General features: G+C 38.4%; 1 protein-coding gene across 2 annotated transcripts in view; it reads left to right on the top strand.

The window, feature by feature from the left end:
* The first annotated feature begins 969 nt into the window (after positions 1-969).
* The window catches only part of LOC145459243 (LIM/homeobox protein Lhx9-like), a 140,025-nt gene continuing 122,988 nt past the window's right edge, over positions 970-18,006 (top strand). For both annotated transcript variants that reach the window (XR_013921315.1, XM_080337891.1), the window contains exons 1-8: positions 970-1,371; positions 4,211-4,290; positions 4,936-5,058; positions 6,105-6,309; positions 6,715-6,850; positions 13,646-13,821; positions 15,490-15,679; positions 17,212-17,287. Coding sequence is in view for 1 of the 2 variants with exons in the window: in XM_080337891.1 (XP_080194017.1) it covers positions 1,300-1,371; positions 4,211-4,290; positions 4,936-5,058; positions 6,105-6,309; positions 6,715-6,850; positions 13,646-13,821; positions 15,490-15,679; positions 17,212-17,287 (1,058 nt within the window). In the remaining variant the exon portion in view is untranslated. The remainder of the gene's footprint in view (positions 1,372-4,210; positions 4,291-4,935; positions 5,059-6,104; positions 6,310-6,714; positions 6,851-13,645; positions 13,822-15,489; positions 15,680-17,211; positions 17,288-18,006) is intronic.

The raw sequence follows: 18,006 nt of genomic DNA on the forward strand, positions 1-18,006 counted from the left end.
AGTAAGTCTCTGCTTATTGTTTTGGTATGTCATCATCATTTCACTGTATTCTCAATAAAGAAAAATTGGAGTATGCTTAATGATTGTCATGAGAAGTTTTTGAAAATAGCGCAGCAGGATATATTGCCACAAAATGGGAATTCTCATTTATATAAAAGTGAAATTATACGCGTTGAGACTTGTTACGTTGTCGTATTTGAGATTACCATTTCGAACAAAGAAATTAAAAAACCCGGCGCACTTCAGGTGTATCGTTACCCGCTGTTAGGTAAGAATACGAATTGGACCAACGGAAAATCACTTTCGACATCAACAATCAGTCACGGCGACTTAAACCAAGGGGAAAACGACTTGAATATACATTCCTGTTTGTAATTATGTGCAATGGCCATGTGCAAAACGTATTGCTTCTTTAGCGTTACATGTAGGCCAAACACCACCCGCGAATATAGACTCTGATCGCTGTATTGTTAGTGAAATTTGAATCGGACCACAGTATATGTGTGCGCCGTCCTGATATTTCCTGGATTCGTACCTATTTATGGAAGACAGTCAATCAGGCCAGGAGTTGGGATGATAGAATAACAGGGCTGTTTCATTCGAGGGAAATTGATGTGACCTGCTTTCGATGATGAATGATTGTCTTCCATGTGCTTTCTCGTAATTTTAGAGAAATCGTTTCTTATCATATATACTATAATAGGCTATACTTTAATATACAGTTGAATAATATATTCATATTGAAATAAACCCGAATATTTTCATCTGACACTCGTCAGGGGTAATCGTCAACAACTAGTAGAGAATTGGAAAGAAAGTTGCATATGAATATATTATTCAGTTGTATAAATTGAAGTTCTGCACCTCCAAGAATCTCTTCATATAACACAACGTTCTTTCCAATTCTCTACTATACGTAGTTGCTGACGATTACCCCTGACGAGTGTCAGCGGAAAATATTCGGGTTTATTTCAATACGAATGTACTACTCAATTGTATATTGAAGTTCTGCACCTCCAGGAAGCTCTTGATACTTTCAACACAATATCCACTTCAATCACATGTATCAAGTCGAAAATGATCGTGTAGTAGTGTAGTGCTGATGAGGAACAGGTATGGAGATGATGCTATTTTGTTTGACGGTGATATCGACATTATTCACCATTTTCTGTGCTAAAACTAATTTGTTAATACGTAACCATCCATTTCTTTTCAGCGTCATTCCAGCCCTCCATGTTAGGCAGTAATTTTAGTCACTAATTTAAATACGAAAGCAATCAGTGGGACGCGCTGAAAATCATGGTGGAGAATGGCGATAAGGAAGACGTCTTGTTACGACACAACGTAATATGCAAGTCAGAACCGGGACAGGTTGGTCGCGAACCATAGATATCCAGTTAACAAGATGGTGGTTATGCCGCAATAAATTCCGATTGTACCGATAAAGAAGGATATCAGTGGCGGCTCGTCCTATAGGGCAACTGGGGCATTGCCCCACCTAAAATTCTGTTCAATAACAATTTAACCATTTATAGACGCACAGCAATCAGTATATACCGAGATCACGGCGAAACCCGCATTATTCTTGTGCTTTCGCTAACAAATGCCCATACATAGCGAAGTCTCTGCGAAAATCGAATTCTTTTCTGTGTTTTCGCTTTGTGAATGCCTAGCCGGGGCTTGCCCCGGTAGCGCTCATAACAAGCTTTCACTATCTATTCTCTCAAAGCCGCGCACAATAAAGAAACGGTGATTTACTCTCTCCTATTCGTAAAATGGCCGAGCAAGTGGGGCAACTATGCCTGTCGCCCTTAAGGTGTGATGTAACAATCGTATCTATATCTGAACTCGGTTACCGTGATATGCGTTGACTCGACCTTTGCCGGTATATGTCGATTTTGACGATGTTTCGCACCATGATAATTCTTGAAACTTGGTACGATATGTCGTGAAGGTAGTATTTAGCACTGCTCCAAGTTTCAGGCTTGCTACTCAAAGATAAGGGTGGTAATTTCGTTTCCGAAGTTCAGTGTGTGCTATCTATCATGTACATTGTACAGCAAACAGATTTTACTCAAAAGCCGGTATTGGTCTCCATTGATTTTGACGATGTTCCATACCGAGATCGGTCATGATATTTGGCACAGTAAGTCTTAATGTTAGTATCGACCGCTGTAATAAGTTTTAAGTTTGTCACTGAACTATGTGGGTGGTAATTTCGTTTCCAAAGTCGAGTGAGAGCTGACTCTTCATTTATCGCTAACAGATTTACGCAAAAGCCGTTATTGGTCTCTATTGATTTTAACGATGTTCCATACCTAGATCTGTCATGAGCTTTTGCACGGTATGTCTTGATTTTAGTATCGAACGCGGTGCCAAGTCTTAAAGTTGACGCTCAATGATTGAGGCAGTTATTTCGTTTTCGAGGTCGAGTATGGCAGAGATGCGCGCTGATCTGATACTTAGCCTACCTACATCATTGCGGATCTCACGGAAAAGCCGGTGTCTGTCTGTGCTAATCTAGTCTGCGTTCCATAACGAGATCGGTGATGATATTTCCAATGGTATATCTCGATGATCGCATGAAACAGCTAACTAAGATTCTCGGTTTGCATTCAAATATTCACATAATTTTATGTTCGCCAATGTGCATTTCACTGTGAATTTGTGGCCTTCAAACCATTTGCTTACAATCCCCTGTCAAATGCGATAGCTATTTCATTTTCGATGTCGGCTAACAGCCTATTCCTCGATCTATTTTACTCAAAGTTCGGTGTTCGTCTGTTTGTATTGATTTTGACAGTGTACCATGCCGGAATGGGTTATGAGATTGCGAATGCTACTTCTCGATGATTTCATGTAACAGTATGCTAAGTTTACGGCTTTCATTCATGTATTTATTGATTAATATATTTTCCAACGGCGATTTGGCAGCAGACAGTAAGCCGTATGTGTTGCGTCACAATCTCCAGTTTCAAGGCCAAAATGTACTATGTTGTTCTATAGATATCTATAGTTGTTCCGAGACCGAAGTTCCGAGGCTGCTGTCCTTAGTTCTTCAAAGACCATTCAAATTGATGTTCTGGATTCAATATGACAGGCCCAATCTATGAGATAACAATTGCGTATGTGTCCGAAGTCGTTGACCTTTGCAGTTAGGCTTACGCAATCTCTCGAGTTCTAGTCATTGGAATTAGTCTGGTCAAGTCAAGTGCGAACATGAATCGTATTGAATCTTTGCTCCGTACGTAGGCTAGTTTACGCAGTTGCCTTTAGAGCGAAAATTAAAGGTCTGGAAGACTACTCCTTGCTGCTTCGACATATTCCTGTCTTTTCATTGTATCGCATTTTTGTGGTGTATTGAACTGATAAAATTGCTAATAAACCAATGATGATGATGATAGAAATTGTCCAGTCCATTGATCCAATCGTACGCCGGGTACCTCCGCTTTGGTTGCCTATCACCTGGTCGTAACTCGTAACCACCAGCTCAGTGGTCGTAACACACCAGGATCGTGTACGAAACACTTTCGGACGGCCTATCGATTTGCGTAATCTCTAACTCTACCATGAAATCATAACGCATGCTACTAAGGATGACCTGATAATTGATTCGTGGCATAGGGACGATTCTTAGTTCACGTACATTATGTAAAATAATCCTTTGATTAAAAAAAAATGAATAAAACATTTGTTACCACACTTCAAGTCACGGCTCACCGGCAAACCTCTCGCGGCACCTACGTTAAAATCACTGTTGTCGGGAAATTCATGTGACCATCATATTAAAGTTACTTTTTTACGTTGGAAAACGCCATTGTGACGTCATGTTGATAAAAGTCGCTCGCTGCCCTTGCCCCACCACCCGATATTGTCACGAGCCGCCACTGAAGGATATATATGATGGACTCTAACGACACACTATAGCAAACCTCGTGATATCATAAGCAACATGGACGTGATTTGGCAATCAAGATCCAATTGTATAGTGTATACAATTCATATATTGAAATGAACCCGAATATATTCGGCTGATGCCCGTCAGTAACTAGCAGAGAATTGGAAAGAACATTGTATATTAACAATCGTATCAACAATAGAAGATTCGTAGAAGTATAGCTAATCCTGGATCTATAGTCATGTTGTAGTCATGAGGTATGCCATAACAATAACGGTTTTGATTAGCTATTAATATGCATCTCGTTCACAGCCAACATTGCCGTGGACGTGTGAGGGATGCAATACTTTCATTTACGACAGAGAATGCATGCGTATGGCCGACAAGAATGGGTATGTGCTATTATTATCATGATGTTATTATTATTATTAATTGGACCTGTCATATTTCATCACCCAAAAAGAGGACATTTTTTGCCGGCAAACAAAACCCTTGTTACATTTGAGTTTTCCATTTCCTTGGTAGTTGCAGGCAAGAGTTTAAATTTTACCAATAATGAATGATCATTTTAACGAGTTCGCGTTTACGCGAAATTGTTTACACAAAGTACCATTGAAATTATATACAATACAACCGTCAAGATGATCTAAGCCGAACGAACTAATACGTTTGTAAAGTTCGAACTTGCGCCAGATCCTCGCTTGTAAAAAGGCCCAGACGTTACATAAAGGTAGAACTCTGTTTGCAATAACAATTAAGATGGTAAGAGAGCATGGTTAAGGACTACAGTAGTTAAGCAGCTAACTCGAAATGCGACACAACAGGACATTTGGGCATTTAAAAATATTAAACTCATGGTGTTCAACTGTATGCCACGTATTCGCGTAGCTACCAAATCGATGACATGTTGTAAATATTAGTGTCGGTCCATAAGTTAATCAAGCTAGATGGGCTATTCTTCCGTTGTTCAATGTTCTCCAGATCCCCGATAAACTTGCATATTCGGGCAATCTATCACTTTATATTCACGTTCACAGGTCTTTTTGTAAGATATGGCACACGTCGTGTGTGAAATGTTTTCAATGCGGCGTACACTTTTCTGATAAGGAAAAGTGCTTCTGGAAAAACGAAGAGCTTTTGTGTGAAAACGACTATGTAAGGTAACTATCATACATCATATTTTCGTACATAGTTGCAAACAATGAGGACCATCTTGGCCATCAGGCCATGGGACCATGTACCTGCATGTACTACTATGTCGTATTCCTACCATACCTATATACTCTTTATTTGTGATTACGGGTGGGGTTTAGAGGCATCTGTGAGACCTACGCATTAAAATACCACGTAACAAATAACATTATGAAAGTCAAGTGCGCGACCTTTGTATATAATTTTCGATTATGCAATACAGTCAATTATTATGTAATACTCTTACCCTAAATTGTGTTTCTAGGACCAGACCGATATCATTAGGTTTCCGTTGGTGTATTGTTCGCATTGGGGTATACTTCCCATTGATCGGCTCGTGGTGTTATCGTGACAATTTCATATGATATTCGTATATTGTTTCTTATTCAAGTATCATCATGTTACTGTGTAACTGAGCCAGCATTGTAAACTATTTACGTAAGCTGTTCCGAAGCAGACCTGAACATCTACATAATTCAAGTTGTTTATTAGATTAATTACAGCGAAATGCCGGTAATCTAATTCTAATCTAATTTGTGAAATGTTTCTATACTCTTACTTTAATTCTAAACTTATTCCTGGTTTTCCTGAAAATGCTACAGGAGAACTGTAGAGTGCCAGGCTGACTGTACAGACATTTGTCATTAGCATGCTTATGGGAATGAACTCTGGCTTGATAAGAACTGAACTTGACTCAATTTTCTAGTTTTCGGGAATTCAGAAATGCTAATTCTAATCTAATTTGGAACACACGGTGTAGCTATAGTTCTAATACTAGTCAATTTGAAAAAAAAAATCTGTTTACACCAAATTCCAATTCAAATCTAACTTGGAAAAGCTGAAAATTTTCCAATTGTTCAACTTTGCTCCGAGAGCTAGTTCTTGCATTTGATCCGACGGTCGTATGCTGTTTGTTGTAGGGCAACAAAAATGAACACTATTAGATAATTAACATTAAGCTGCTATGACATGAGTGTGTCGGCTGGTGCCATAACGGAAAAATTCGCATTTTCAGGCTGTATCGCTCACGGCCACGACATTGCGCCAGGTGCGGGCAATTTATCGCTGCGGACGATTTAGTGCTTTGGGCCGGCGTTTTAGTATATCACGCGCACTGCTTCTCATGTGCCAGCTGTCATAGGATTCTTCCCAGTGGCGAAAAATTCAGCGTGGATTGTGACACGGGCAGACTGCATTGCAACAAATGCTGGAGACCGACGGTATATACTTTATCATCTGTAGAAACACAGCCGAGATCCGTAGGCTACATGAAATCATTACATTAACAAACGATGACACGGTGTCTGGAGCGGACTTGGAGAACTAGATAATTCTTATTGTCTATATAATTAGACTAATTAGAGAATTGGCCGGGAAGCTATTTCGGCAAAAGATTCATATTGATCATATATCTTCTATTGTTATTCATAAAGAGATATATAACGATGTTTATCATCTTTTCCGTCACAATTGGAGATTGGTGACATCATGCTGGCACGAAATCACACTTCACTAACTGGTATTCATCGTAAGCTCCTTATTTTCTGTGTAAAACTGATGTGTTGCCCTCATATGAAATCGACCCATGTCTGTAATTGTTCTGATCATAATGGTTTCTGTACTAGGAATCTCTCGACTGCGTACTGGGAATTAACCGAGCAATGGATATTTCGTGCGAGTCTGATGGCAGAAAGCAGTCGAGACGGCGGAGAAAAAACGGGTTGCCTGTCGACTCGCTGGCGTCGTTGCAATACGGCATCGGTATGGAAAATATTTGTTGTATCCCCGTAGTGCAGTAGACAACGCACCGTTTATGTGTCACAATGTAGTACACCGTTAATTAAATGTAGATTACAGTTGCTAAAACATTTTTTCCTTTTAAATTTCACACACGACACCGTGAACATTTGTGTTACCGTGCCGAAAAACGCTGCACACCAAACTTTGAATAATTCCAACCTGTCGATGCGAAGCTATTAGATTTAGAAAAAGTTTGAATTTACTGAAATATTTTTTTCCGAATTTTACTGGCTATGCCATGAAATTGTGAAGTTATCTAAAAAGCAGTGCATAGTAAATTTAGCTCAATTCAAAATGACAGATGCGTATTTATTGGAGTAGAAAATTGTGGATTTGAAATAATAAGTAAACCCATTTACTAAGGGTGGTTCTAAAAACAATTAAAGAATTTCCCAAAATCCAAAATTTTTGTACTCCAATTCGCCTCTTCGGTTGGAATCGACCCAAAGCTTGTTATGCATCTTTTTTGAGACAATATAACTATTTCATGACGTAGCCAGTAAAATTTGAAAAAAAAAATTTATTCAATAAAATGTTATAATTAATAGCTTCGTTTCTACCGGTCGGAATTGAGCCAAATTTGGGGTCAAGCAATTTGTTCTTCAGCAGCCTAACAATTTTATGAACATTTTCCGAGTAACCCTGTTCTACAGAGTGTCAGTTTAGAACAGAATACATCACTACTCAATCTTAGATTCTTCCCAACACTATGACATCTCTGGTTTTGGTTGTTTGTTGATGTATGTTGTCACGCTCAGACTCAAGTAAAATTTGAGTCGAATGGTAGGCAGAGCATTTGTTTGCTGAACGTGATATTGTCACAATACCTAACTGTCGTAACAGTCATGCAATGAAGCAACTAATCTGTCACGCTGAACTTGTAGTCCTATATGTAAATGAACCATGGTAGAGATTACAACACCTGCTGGTGTAACCATGCCGGAGATATAGATGAAGCAGTATGTACCTGTTGCTAATTATTAGCTATTAACTGTCCGTATTAAATAAATACATCATGATTAAAACGCTGTGTTGTTTCATCAGCGAATTGGCTGGAAAACGCCGATGGGGCCATAAAGAAATGGATGTTACCATGCAGTATCTATGTGCGCGATTCTATAATCTATGTTTACTATGCCTTTGAAAAAGTTTGATTATATGGAAATCAAAAAATTATTTTAATCAATACATTCTAAGAGTTTATGATCGGGCTTGCACCAGAAAGCCACAACTAATCGATAATTTCGTAAGAGAGAGAGAGAGAATTTTTATTCATCATCGCAAAATAACAAAACAGGCAACAAAATAGCATAAACTTCAGAAACGCGGACACATACAAAAAAATTGGTTACAGTGTCAATTTCAAAGCAAATGAGATGTGTACGAATACGATATACAATTCATAGAATTGGCCACTATGTCTTACGATTGCAAGATGAAGCTGCAGCGAAGTGATCTGTTGATCATCGAGTCTACTGCAGCTGATCGAAGTAGACTGGCTATGCATACATCATACATCATACATCATACATCATACATCATACATCATACATCATACATCATACATCATACATCATACATCATACATCATACATCATACATCATACATCATACATCATACATCATACATCATACATCATACATCATAAAGTACGGTAGTGTATAATCTTAAAATGTTGAGATGCTCGAATATAATGATAATTTAATTTCTGATATTCCGTAAAATGCTACAGGATAATCGTATAGTGCGAAATCTGCCAATATTGCTGTAGAGACATTTGTCATTCTCATGGTTATCAGAACGTCCTCTGATTTGACATGAACTGAATTTCATTCAATATCCAAGTCTTCGTGAATTCAGTAATTCTAATATCAATCCAATATGAAAAAAACTGCTGCTACAATTATAATTGTAGTTCTAATCTAATTTCGAAAAATGCATAGTTATAATTCTGATTTTAGTCTAATTTGTGAAAATAGCGTATAGCTATAATTCTAATAATGATCTAATTTGGAAAAACCGACAATTTTCTAGTTATCCAAGTCTGATCATAATGTCTTGTAACTTTATGGATAATGTTGCATTCAAGTAGGCTGTGGTGCAAAAGGCTAATAAGCAGGGAGCACCAGTGGTTAGCTGATAAGGAGTAATCGAGAAATGTTTTCACGATGTTTTCCAAGCTTTCGTTAAAATAAAATAACTCTTTCTCTATTTCGGTCTATTGAATTTACATGTTTCCACGTGAAGAGCTTCTTGGAGGTACAGAACGTCAATATACACTTGAATAAACACCCAGCATTTGTATTGAAATAACCCGAATATTTTCAGCTGACACTCGTATGGTGTAATCGTCAGTAACTATGACTTGGAAAGAACAATGTAAATCAACTATCGTATCACCTACTTATTCCATGTTCTAGTAACGTTTACACATAATTCCCCATTCGAGTTGGGTAATTTTTGCAAACGCACAAAGAACGTGGGGCTATCAGCAGCATTGTGGTATTTTAACGCCGCGAAACACAATGATAACGCCTTTGCGAACAACGTTGTACCACAAGTTATAAAAATATTCTTTACGGACACGGGTTATTGAAAGATTAGGTAAATTCTATTCGGCATCGCTGCCAGACAATTACGTGTAAATATGTCGTCACGCTGAATTTGTCTGTTTCAGGCTGATACCTTCGTTTTGGAATAATCCGTACTGTGAAAGTACAATGTCAGCAGATTTTACTGATGGGAATAGTTTACGCAATACAAATGGTCTGGATCATCGCAAATTAACCTCGCTGATCTTGTATCCATTATGGATTTTTGACAGAACCATTTTCAGATGAATAGTGCGGAAACAAGCCCGAATATTTTCGGCTGGCACACGTCGGAGGTAATCGCCAACAACTTAAGAGAATTGAAAAGAACATGGTATATCAACAATGACGATATACGATTGTTGGTATACAAGGTTCTTTTTAAATCTACTACTAGTTGCTGACGATTAACCCTGACGAGTGTCGAAAATATTCGGGTTGTTTTCAATATGAATACGCTATTGACTATTCAATTGTACATTGAAGTTCTGCACTTATAGAAGCTCTTATAGTACATTTCGTATACTGCGCATTATACCAGGCGTTCCCAGCCTGGGGTCCTGCTCAGAAGTGCTAAGATTTTGCATACTTACACTTCTTACTCAGGTGGTTTTGATTTTAAACTACTTCTACTTCTACTTGGCGGTTTTCGGTATTTTTTGGGTAAAACTATTCCTAGAATACTTACTTTTTTACTTTTGTAAATATCTACTACTTGTACCTAAAATTTACGGCAGTAATTCTACTTGAGTACCGACCATGACTACGTTGACCACCTCTGGCTGTGGGCCTTTTCAGGGGGCATGAAAAAAGTTTGAACAAAATTTCCTATTTCCAAGTCTCCTTCACTATAACAAGAGAAACAAATAAAAATTTCATAAAAATTACATCTTGATTTTGAGATTACTTTCTTTGTTAGACATTTAGATTTTTAAATAATAATATTTTAAAATTTGCGCCATGACTATCCCTGCCAAAAGATGATGAAAGTTATCTCAAGCTTTGTTTTGTATATCTACGCGAAAAAGAAGTATGAAAGCCGCAATCTGTTTCATATTCAACCAGGGAACCAGAACCTTACTGAGACTTACACCAACTGTAAATCAAACAAGATGTTTTAATCCAAATGCTGCTTAGAGTTATATCGTGGATGCCAATCCTGCTGCTATCATTATTTGGATTAAAATGTTGTTTGATTTATACCGTGGTGTAATGGTGGAGGTATAGGTTCCGGTTTCGTGTACCACGGGTGCATATCCACACCCGCATATCATGGGTAGTACACGGGTGTGAATATTATCTCTTTTCGCTGAGAGGTTGGACAGTGTGTGGCAGTGTTGCGATGTCGTAGCTATAGCCCGATCGATTCGGGTCGTCGATAATATCGAGTCGATATCACAGGTTGAATAAAATATCAGTACGTTATCGGCTATTAGAGGTAAAATATCAATTTTCGTGCCGCCACAGCATGCTTGTCGGACGTCATAGACCTATCTATAACACTGAGCAACAATTTTGAACGAAAATTTTGTTGACTAGGATGCTGCACTTGATTTAGTCTAATTTTGACGTGCTGATTCCAAAAATGCCGCTGGCTTTCATCCATCACGTCAAGTTTTTGCTTTGCGACATACGCCCAAAATATGCAAATTTTCACGAATTTAGCCATATTATCTTTCCATACCACATAAAAATCCACACTTTTATAATATAACAAGTAATATAGTCAAGGGCTCGATTGAACTATTAAGAAAAAAAGGTACTGGTATCGATCTAGGCCGATGCTTTCACTCATGGTTAGAGGGTGCAATCATTCGAGGATATTTCACACACATGTTTGATGCAAACTGCAGGATATGGCAAGAAAAATAAACATTACATTTACTATCAGCTATAGGTCCAATTCCCCATTCTGCTTATCCAGTGTAACTTGAAAATCCTTTACGCTCGATAATTTGGATCAAGATGAAGATCATAGGGATATCAGGCCTAATGATGAAGATTTTGACATCGAAGATGATTCAAAACGTAGAGTAGTCCATCAACACTAGTTTTTTTTATCTGAAATAAGCTTTTGGACAAAGTGTTTTAAACAACCATTTGTTTTAAAGACCACCCTAGATGCCATATGATTTGTATATCCGCTGAATATATCGGGTTGCAAGGTGCGAGTTATCGGTTTTGTCGGTATCGGCTTAGAATTCCGATATCGGTCGTGCTGTAGACGCGTAACCGATACGTGGTCAATCTCATGTATGCATAGTTTGATCAGCGTTTCAAGTCTACTCGGATTATTTGAACCCTCATAGAACAGTAGAACGATCTTAGACTGTTTGTCAGAATCATGCACATTCATTTTGTGCATCTAGCTAGACTTCTTGTGCGAACTATTGTCGTCATTGACACTCCAGGCTGTGAATCATACACGTATTTCCCGACCGTATAGTATGTTTTAAAAATGGTGGTGTCTGTGACGGAATAGTGAGTGCGTTGTCAGGGAATGAACGATCGGTTTATCGAGAAATGAGTTATTGACAGGCTGATGCTATTTACGTTGACGTCCAATCGATTTCACAGAAAATACGTTAAGAGAATATCTGTGGTATATATATCAACCGCCATTTTGATTGAGTACAGCAGCCTGCGATCTGTCCCTTCAATTACGAGTACGCCGAGGTAGTGACGCAGTGAAACACGTGTGACTAGCAGACAACTAGATAATTCTATGCGCCTAATCAGACTGATTGATAATAAAAATATTATTAAAAATGATATAGAGTTCCGAATATAACAATATATCATTACTACACTAGGGCGCTGTATACAAGACAAGAGGGAATAAAATATAAAAGTAAACAATATGATTTGATGTGAACTCAACTTGATTGTTGTTGTACATCTTTTCCGAGTCTTGCGAATCCAGTAATCCTAATCTAATTCGAAAAAACTTTACAGCTATAATTCTGATTTTAATCAAATTTGGATTGAGCAGTGTAGCTATAATTCGAAGTCTATTCTAATCTGGGAACGCTGATATTTTACACGAACGCACCATTCGTTGTTTTGCAACAGCAATATACTTGCAACTGAAAATTGGAATACTCAGCCAGCATTATAAATGAATATGACCACGAGTGCATTCGCGTTACGGTCGTTTAGAATCAATGAAGCCAAACCGAAATGATAGGCACCGTCTGAAATCAGCTGTGCCGTTGCCATTTGCTGGAAATAGGATGTGACCACTTGTGTCGGTTTGTTTAAGGCAGATATTCAGATGATATCGCCGAAATCAGTCAAGATTTCAGTCTGCCGTGTTGTCAGCGATGTTTGCACGGCAATCTTGCGTGTCGAAGCTGACCAGAACAGGCACCGTTAAGCGCCTGCTTAGACGGTAAATCGAAACGTATGGATCTATTTATTAGGAAACTATATTGTGGACAGATTTCCACGTCTTCCAAAGTTTACAAATAATGAAACTTGGATTACCTTTACTAACAGTTTGCGATATATGAAGGGGGACTTGTTGGTTGATGTTGAGAATGGCTATCTGCACAGACTTGGACTAGCAGATAATGCTGCATATCCGATTGGACTGATTTGAGCGAAATGTCGGCAATCTAATAGTAATCTAATTTCTTGAATTTTTCTTTGCTCTAATTCTAATTCTAATCTAATTTGTGCTAATCTAATTTGCGAAATGTTTCGATGCTCTAATTTTATTTCTAGTATAATTCCGGTTTTCTTGGAAATGATACAGGAGAACTGTATAGTGTGAAACGACCCAAGCTTGCTATACATACATTTGCCATTCTCGTGCTTATGACAGTGAATTCTGATTTGATATGAATTGAACTTGATTCAAATTCCAAGTTTTCGCGCATTCGGGTATTCTAATTCTGTAATCAAATTTGGAAAAAGAACTGTGTGGCTACAGTACAGCTATGATATAATTTTGAGAAGTAGGCTACATAGCTAGAATTCTAATTCTAATCAAAATGTGGAAAATCTGAAAAATCGGCCATTTCGAATTATCGCGCGACAATTCAACATGCCCGTGGTCCAGTATATTAGGATTGTACAAATAACCCTTTATATGGATGATGTACTAATGGTTATACTAATGTATCGGTGTACTGAACCCATGCATTCTTCAATATCTGACAGAATACCGAAGTGACTCAAATAGCGGGTATGTTCAAAAAGCGAAGCGTCAGCGAACCAGCTTCAAACACGACCAGCTGGCACACATGAAGTCATTTTTCGAACGAAATCAAAATCCAGATGCCAAAGACCTGCAAGAACTGGCATCAAGGACGGGCTTAGGAAAGAGAGTGTTGCAGGTGCCTTATTAGCTATTTTCATACACATGAATTGTTTCCTTATAGGCATATACATTTAAAACATGCAGCGTATTATGTCTCCTGTCATTGATTTCACGGACCTATCAATAGCTATTCGCCATAGGCTTAATGCTATTGTGGAGAATAGTACTATATCTATAATACTGCCACTACCATAATAATGTAGGTAGAATAGACATTATATGAGACTTTAGGACGGGTGGCCAACCGTTTCGACCAAAGGGTCACATGAGAATTACGAATCATTGCGCGGGCCACTTAAATGGATAGGCGGACCGGATTAGGTAAAATTGAAAACAAAATCTATCTTATCACGCATCAAAATTATGTCGTGAAAACTCTGTATGCAAACTGTGCAAGTGTGCATCCGTGTTCTGGCTGCGCGATGTCCGAAATCTTTTCAAAGGTAATGGATGAATTTGTTCCAAAATAATGTTACTTGCATGCATTGCATATGCATTGCGAGTCGCCTCTGTATACCACTGGCGCTTGGACTTGACGTCATCATTTTGTGTAAAGGTTTCATTGACAGCGATCTTTTTGCGAGTGCAGGCGCGAAGTCGCATGTTGGACGACATCTCTCATAATTGCGAATATAGTTAGACTCAATTCTCTAAATTGGACGTATTTTTTAGTTTTTATTTTCAGGAGGAGGAGGCATCAATAGAAAGAAATCGAGTGACAATGAATCGTGCGAAATGCTAACAAAAATACCAAGTCAAATAAATCTGCCACGAAATATACGAAGATTTACGAAAAATGTGATATTTTAGTCATCGACATGCCGAATTTCGCGGTCAGGCTAATCAAATTTTTGGTTGGCCTTGCAAGTTCACTATAAATTCTATGGGTAATTTAATTATTTTGATATTAAAACTAATTTCGAGAATTAACTCGCCGACCACACAAAACCTTCTCGCGGGCCACGGGTTGGCCGTCCCTGCTATCAAATGTGTCGGGGTTACCGTATTAGGGAATGCAAAATTCCAGACACATTTGCTGCTTCGTTAATAGAAGAAATGACAAAGTATAGTGGGTTCCTACCAAACTATACCATATAATTAGAAGTAGAAGTAAAATGTGAACGCTTAATTGTGTTATCACGGACATAATTTGAAACAGATGAATAATAAGCCAGGATAACCAAACCACATTATCAATAAATGAGTTCGCGTGAAGAGTTAACATATTTGTAAATGCCATCCCCGACACACGATTAAGGATTACTATTCATACACATAGTGTCAAGGGATATTGTAGGCGGAACAAGGATGTTCGCTACCACTAAAAGCATGTAGAAAAAGTGGCAATCCACAGAAAGAACTTAATTTCGACGTATGGCTACCCACCATATAGATTGCAACTAGCTATCTGTACAGATTGTGTTTTCAAGTTCATTTTACATGCTAACGATGTGCTAGTACATAATTTACTCACTGGAGCGAGGATTCATTACGAAACGCTTTACGTCACACATGTTCGCGTTTGTAAATTCACGCTGCACAGTCCTATCCATTTGAACTGTACGATAACTATAGACATTCTTCTTCACTTCGAATATTCTTAGATGCAGCGGCCATCGCAGGCCACCTTTTTATGATCATTGTCAGCATGAAAGTGCATCGTTTTCAATCTCTTTGCCTGCAGGTTTGGTTCCAAAATTCACGCGCTAAATCCAGGCGCGATGCGAATAAGAAGTCTCCGGATGGCACACCTAAAGTCGACCGTTCCGTCACGAAAACCGAGAAACGCCACGACTCAGAAAGTACGACGCAGCTATTTCCAAGCGAAGCGTCAGATTCTACCATATTGAAACCCGATAGCGAAAGAGAGAATAGTAAGTTACACATGTACAATATATGACTCACAAATAATCGCGATTGACTCGAAAAAGTGTCATGCGGAGATTTTAAGGATGGCAGACAAGGCGACGAAACATTCTGACTCTCACGGCGCCACTGTCAGATCCACGGCTTGACAAAATCCTGCCCCTTCATATAATTGTTACTTATTCGCTTCATCATTTCGGATATAAAAAATCCTTAGAACCTTCTCGTGTCCTCGCAGCTTCCGAGATCTTGGTTTCGTGCATGTTCAGATAATAATCCAATCAGCACGTTATAATAAATTTCATATTGAGGTAAACCCGAATATTTTCGGCTGACACTCGTCATGGATGATTTTCAGCTTGTAGAGAAGTGAGAAGGATATTGTAGCTTATATTAACAATGGTATCACCAAATGTGACGTGACCGGCATGAAAATTCGAACGATCGCGGTGAAGAGATGGTTCAAGTACATTGTAGTGTCAAATCTGTCCACATCCCTTATAACTTTAAGGCCCGCGGTATTGTCATCTGAATTATGGATTCAAATATACTATTTTTCAATCTCGATCAACTTTAGGATAAGCCTAAATGTTCGTTTTTATTCGCGCACCAATCTACGATTGTTTATTGTTCTCATTTGAGATTCGGCATTATAGCAACCAACACCCAAATTTTTTTCCGTACTTCTACAATACTTGTAAGTTATTATAAGATATTATAGATGTACAATTGAATAATTTATTCAGATTGAAATAAGGCCAATATATCTTCGGCTGACTATAGTAAAGAATTATCTCTACTAGTTGCTGAGAATCTCTCCTGACGAGTGTCAGCCGGAAATATTCGGGTTTATTTCAATCAATCAATCAATCAATCAGGTTTATTATTATTTTCATCGTTTCAAAAACATCACAAGACTGCGATACAATGAAAAGATAGGAAGGTGTCGAAACAACTTGGAGTAGCCATTAAGATCAGACACCCACCTTAGCCTAGGCGAAGTAATTAAGAGGCATGCACACTGAATGAAAAGTAATGCCGAGAATATAAGACGTAAGCGACAAAATGAGGTGGCATGTGGCGGAGAGCGAGGTCGATGTTAGGTCGTGGTCCGGTAATCCTGAAGACTGGCTAGTATTGATTTAGAAGAAATTGCTTGTATTTCGACTTGAATGCGGACATGCTCGATGTGAATATATATTATTCAATTGTATATGGAAGTCAGCACTTCAAGAATGTCTCTCATAATAACATATACACGAGTGAGTAGTAACATCAAGGAAGATACCAAAATGGGTAGTCGGTATCGCATAAAATGTATATATAGAGAGACATATTATATAATTCCTCACATTCAACGTCAATGTAATGTGTCTACGCAATATTCATCTGCAATTCCTTGCGACATTCGTGCTTTGACTCATCAATTTAATATTGTTATTGTGTTGCTAATTTCGATCGCAGATTTAATTTTGCATAACAGCTCAGCGACGTATTAGCTTTTTCAAGGAAATTGATTTGTGTCTTTTACTTTATCAAGGCCTAAGTATCTCCGGAAACATCTCCGAGTTTGATTCCGGATCGCCGGGAATGGAAAGCTATTCGGAAGAATCAAGGTTTGCCCTCTCATTCATACGTAATGCCGCATTATGAACATATCCCTACACTGTTAAACCGATATTTTGAACCTTAATCAGAATGAAACCATTCAGAGCTGGCAGGTTGGCTACTCGAGTGGCTGTAAAAGAAACGCCTAAATTTCTACGAAATTACAAGTAGAAGTATAGGAATTTTCATGATATTCCAAGAATTCTTCCAATTGAATTAAAAAATGAAGCTTTGAAAAGTGCTCAATCAGGTATTTTTGAAAGTAAATTTGGGATGGATGCCAGTGTTATAGGATTAAACCAACTACCGACCGATCAAGAAGACGGACGCTCAACCATTACGCAATCTTGTCGGTAATTGGAATTATAGTGTAAAAGCATAATAATCACCAGAGTAAGCAGCACAGGTAGGCAAGACAATACGTTGGGACTCACAGTTGACTCCGCCTGATTCGGACACCGGACAAGTCGGACAACCGCTGTAATCAGACAAAATCCGTCAGGTTATGAGTATGACACAATAAACAGTACTTCACTTGCTTTAACAAAAGGTGAGTTATTATGGTGAAACAAAGTCGATCCATTCATTAACAATCGACACTAAACTCGTATAAGGTCGCGCCTGCCTTATGGTCGCCTCTACTTCGGTGCAATTGCGTCCTTCTTGTAGAACAGAAGGGCAGAGAAAAGTTTTCTGCTTTCGAAAAGCTTTCCCATTTGATTTCTAC

This window comes from Botryllus schlosseri, chromosome 16 (assembly GCF_051294905.1).
Source record: "Botryllus schlosseri isolate E-star chromosome 16, Bs_hap1, whole genome shotgun sequence".
NCBI lineage: Eukaryota > Metazoa > Chordata > Ascidiacea > Stolidobranchia > Styelidae > Botryllus > Botryllus schlosseri.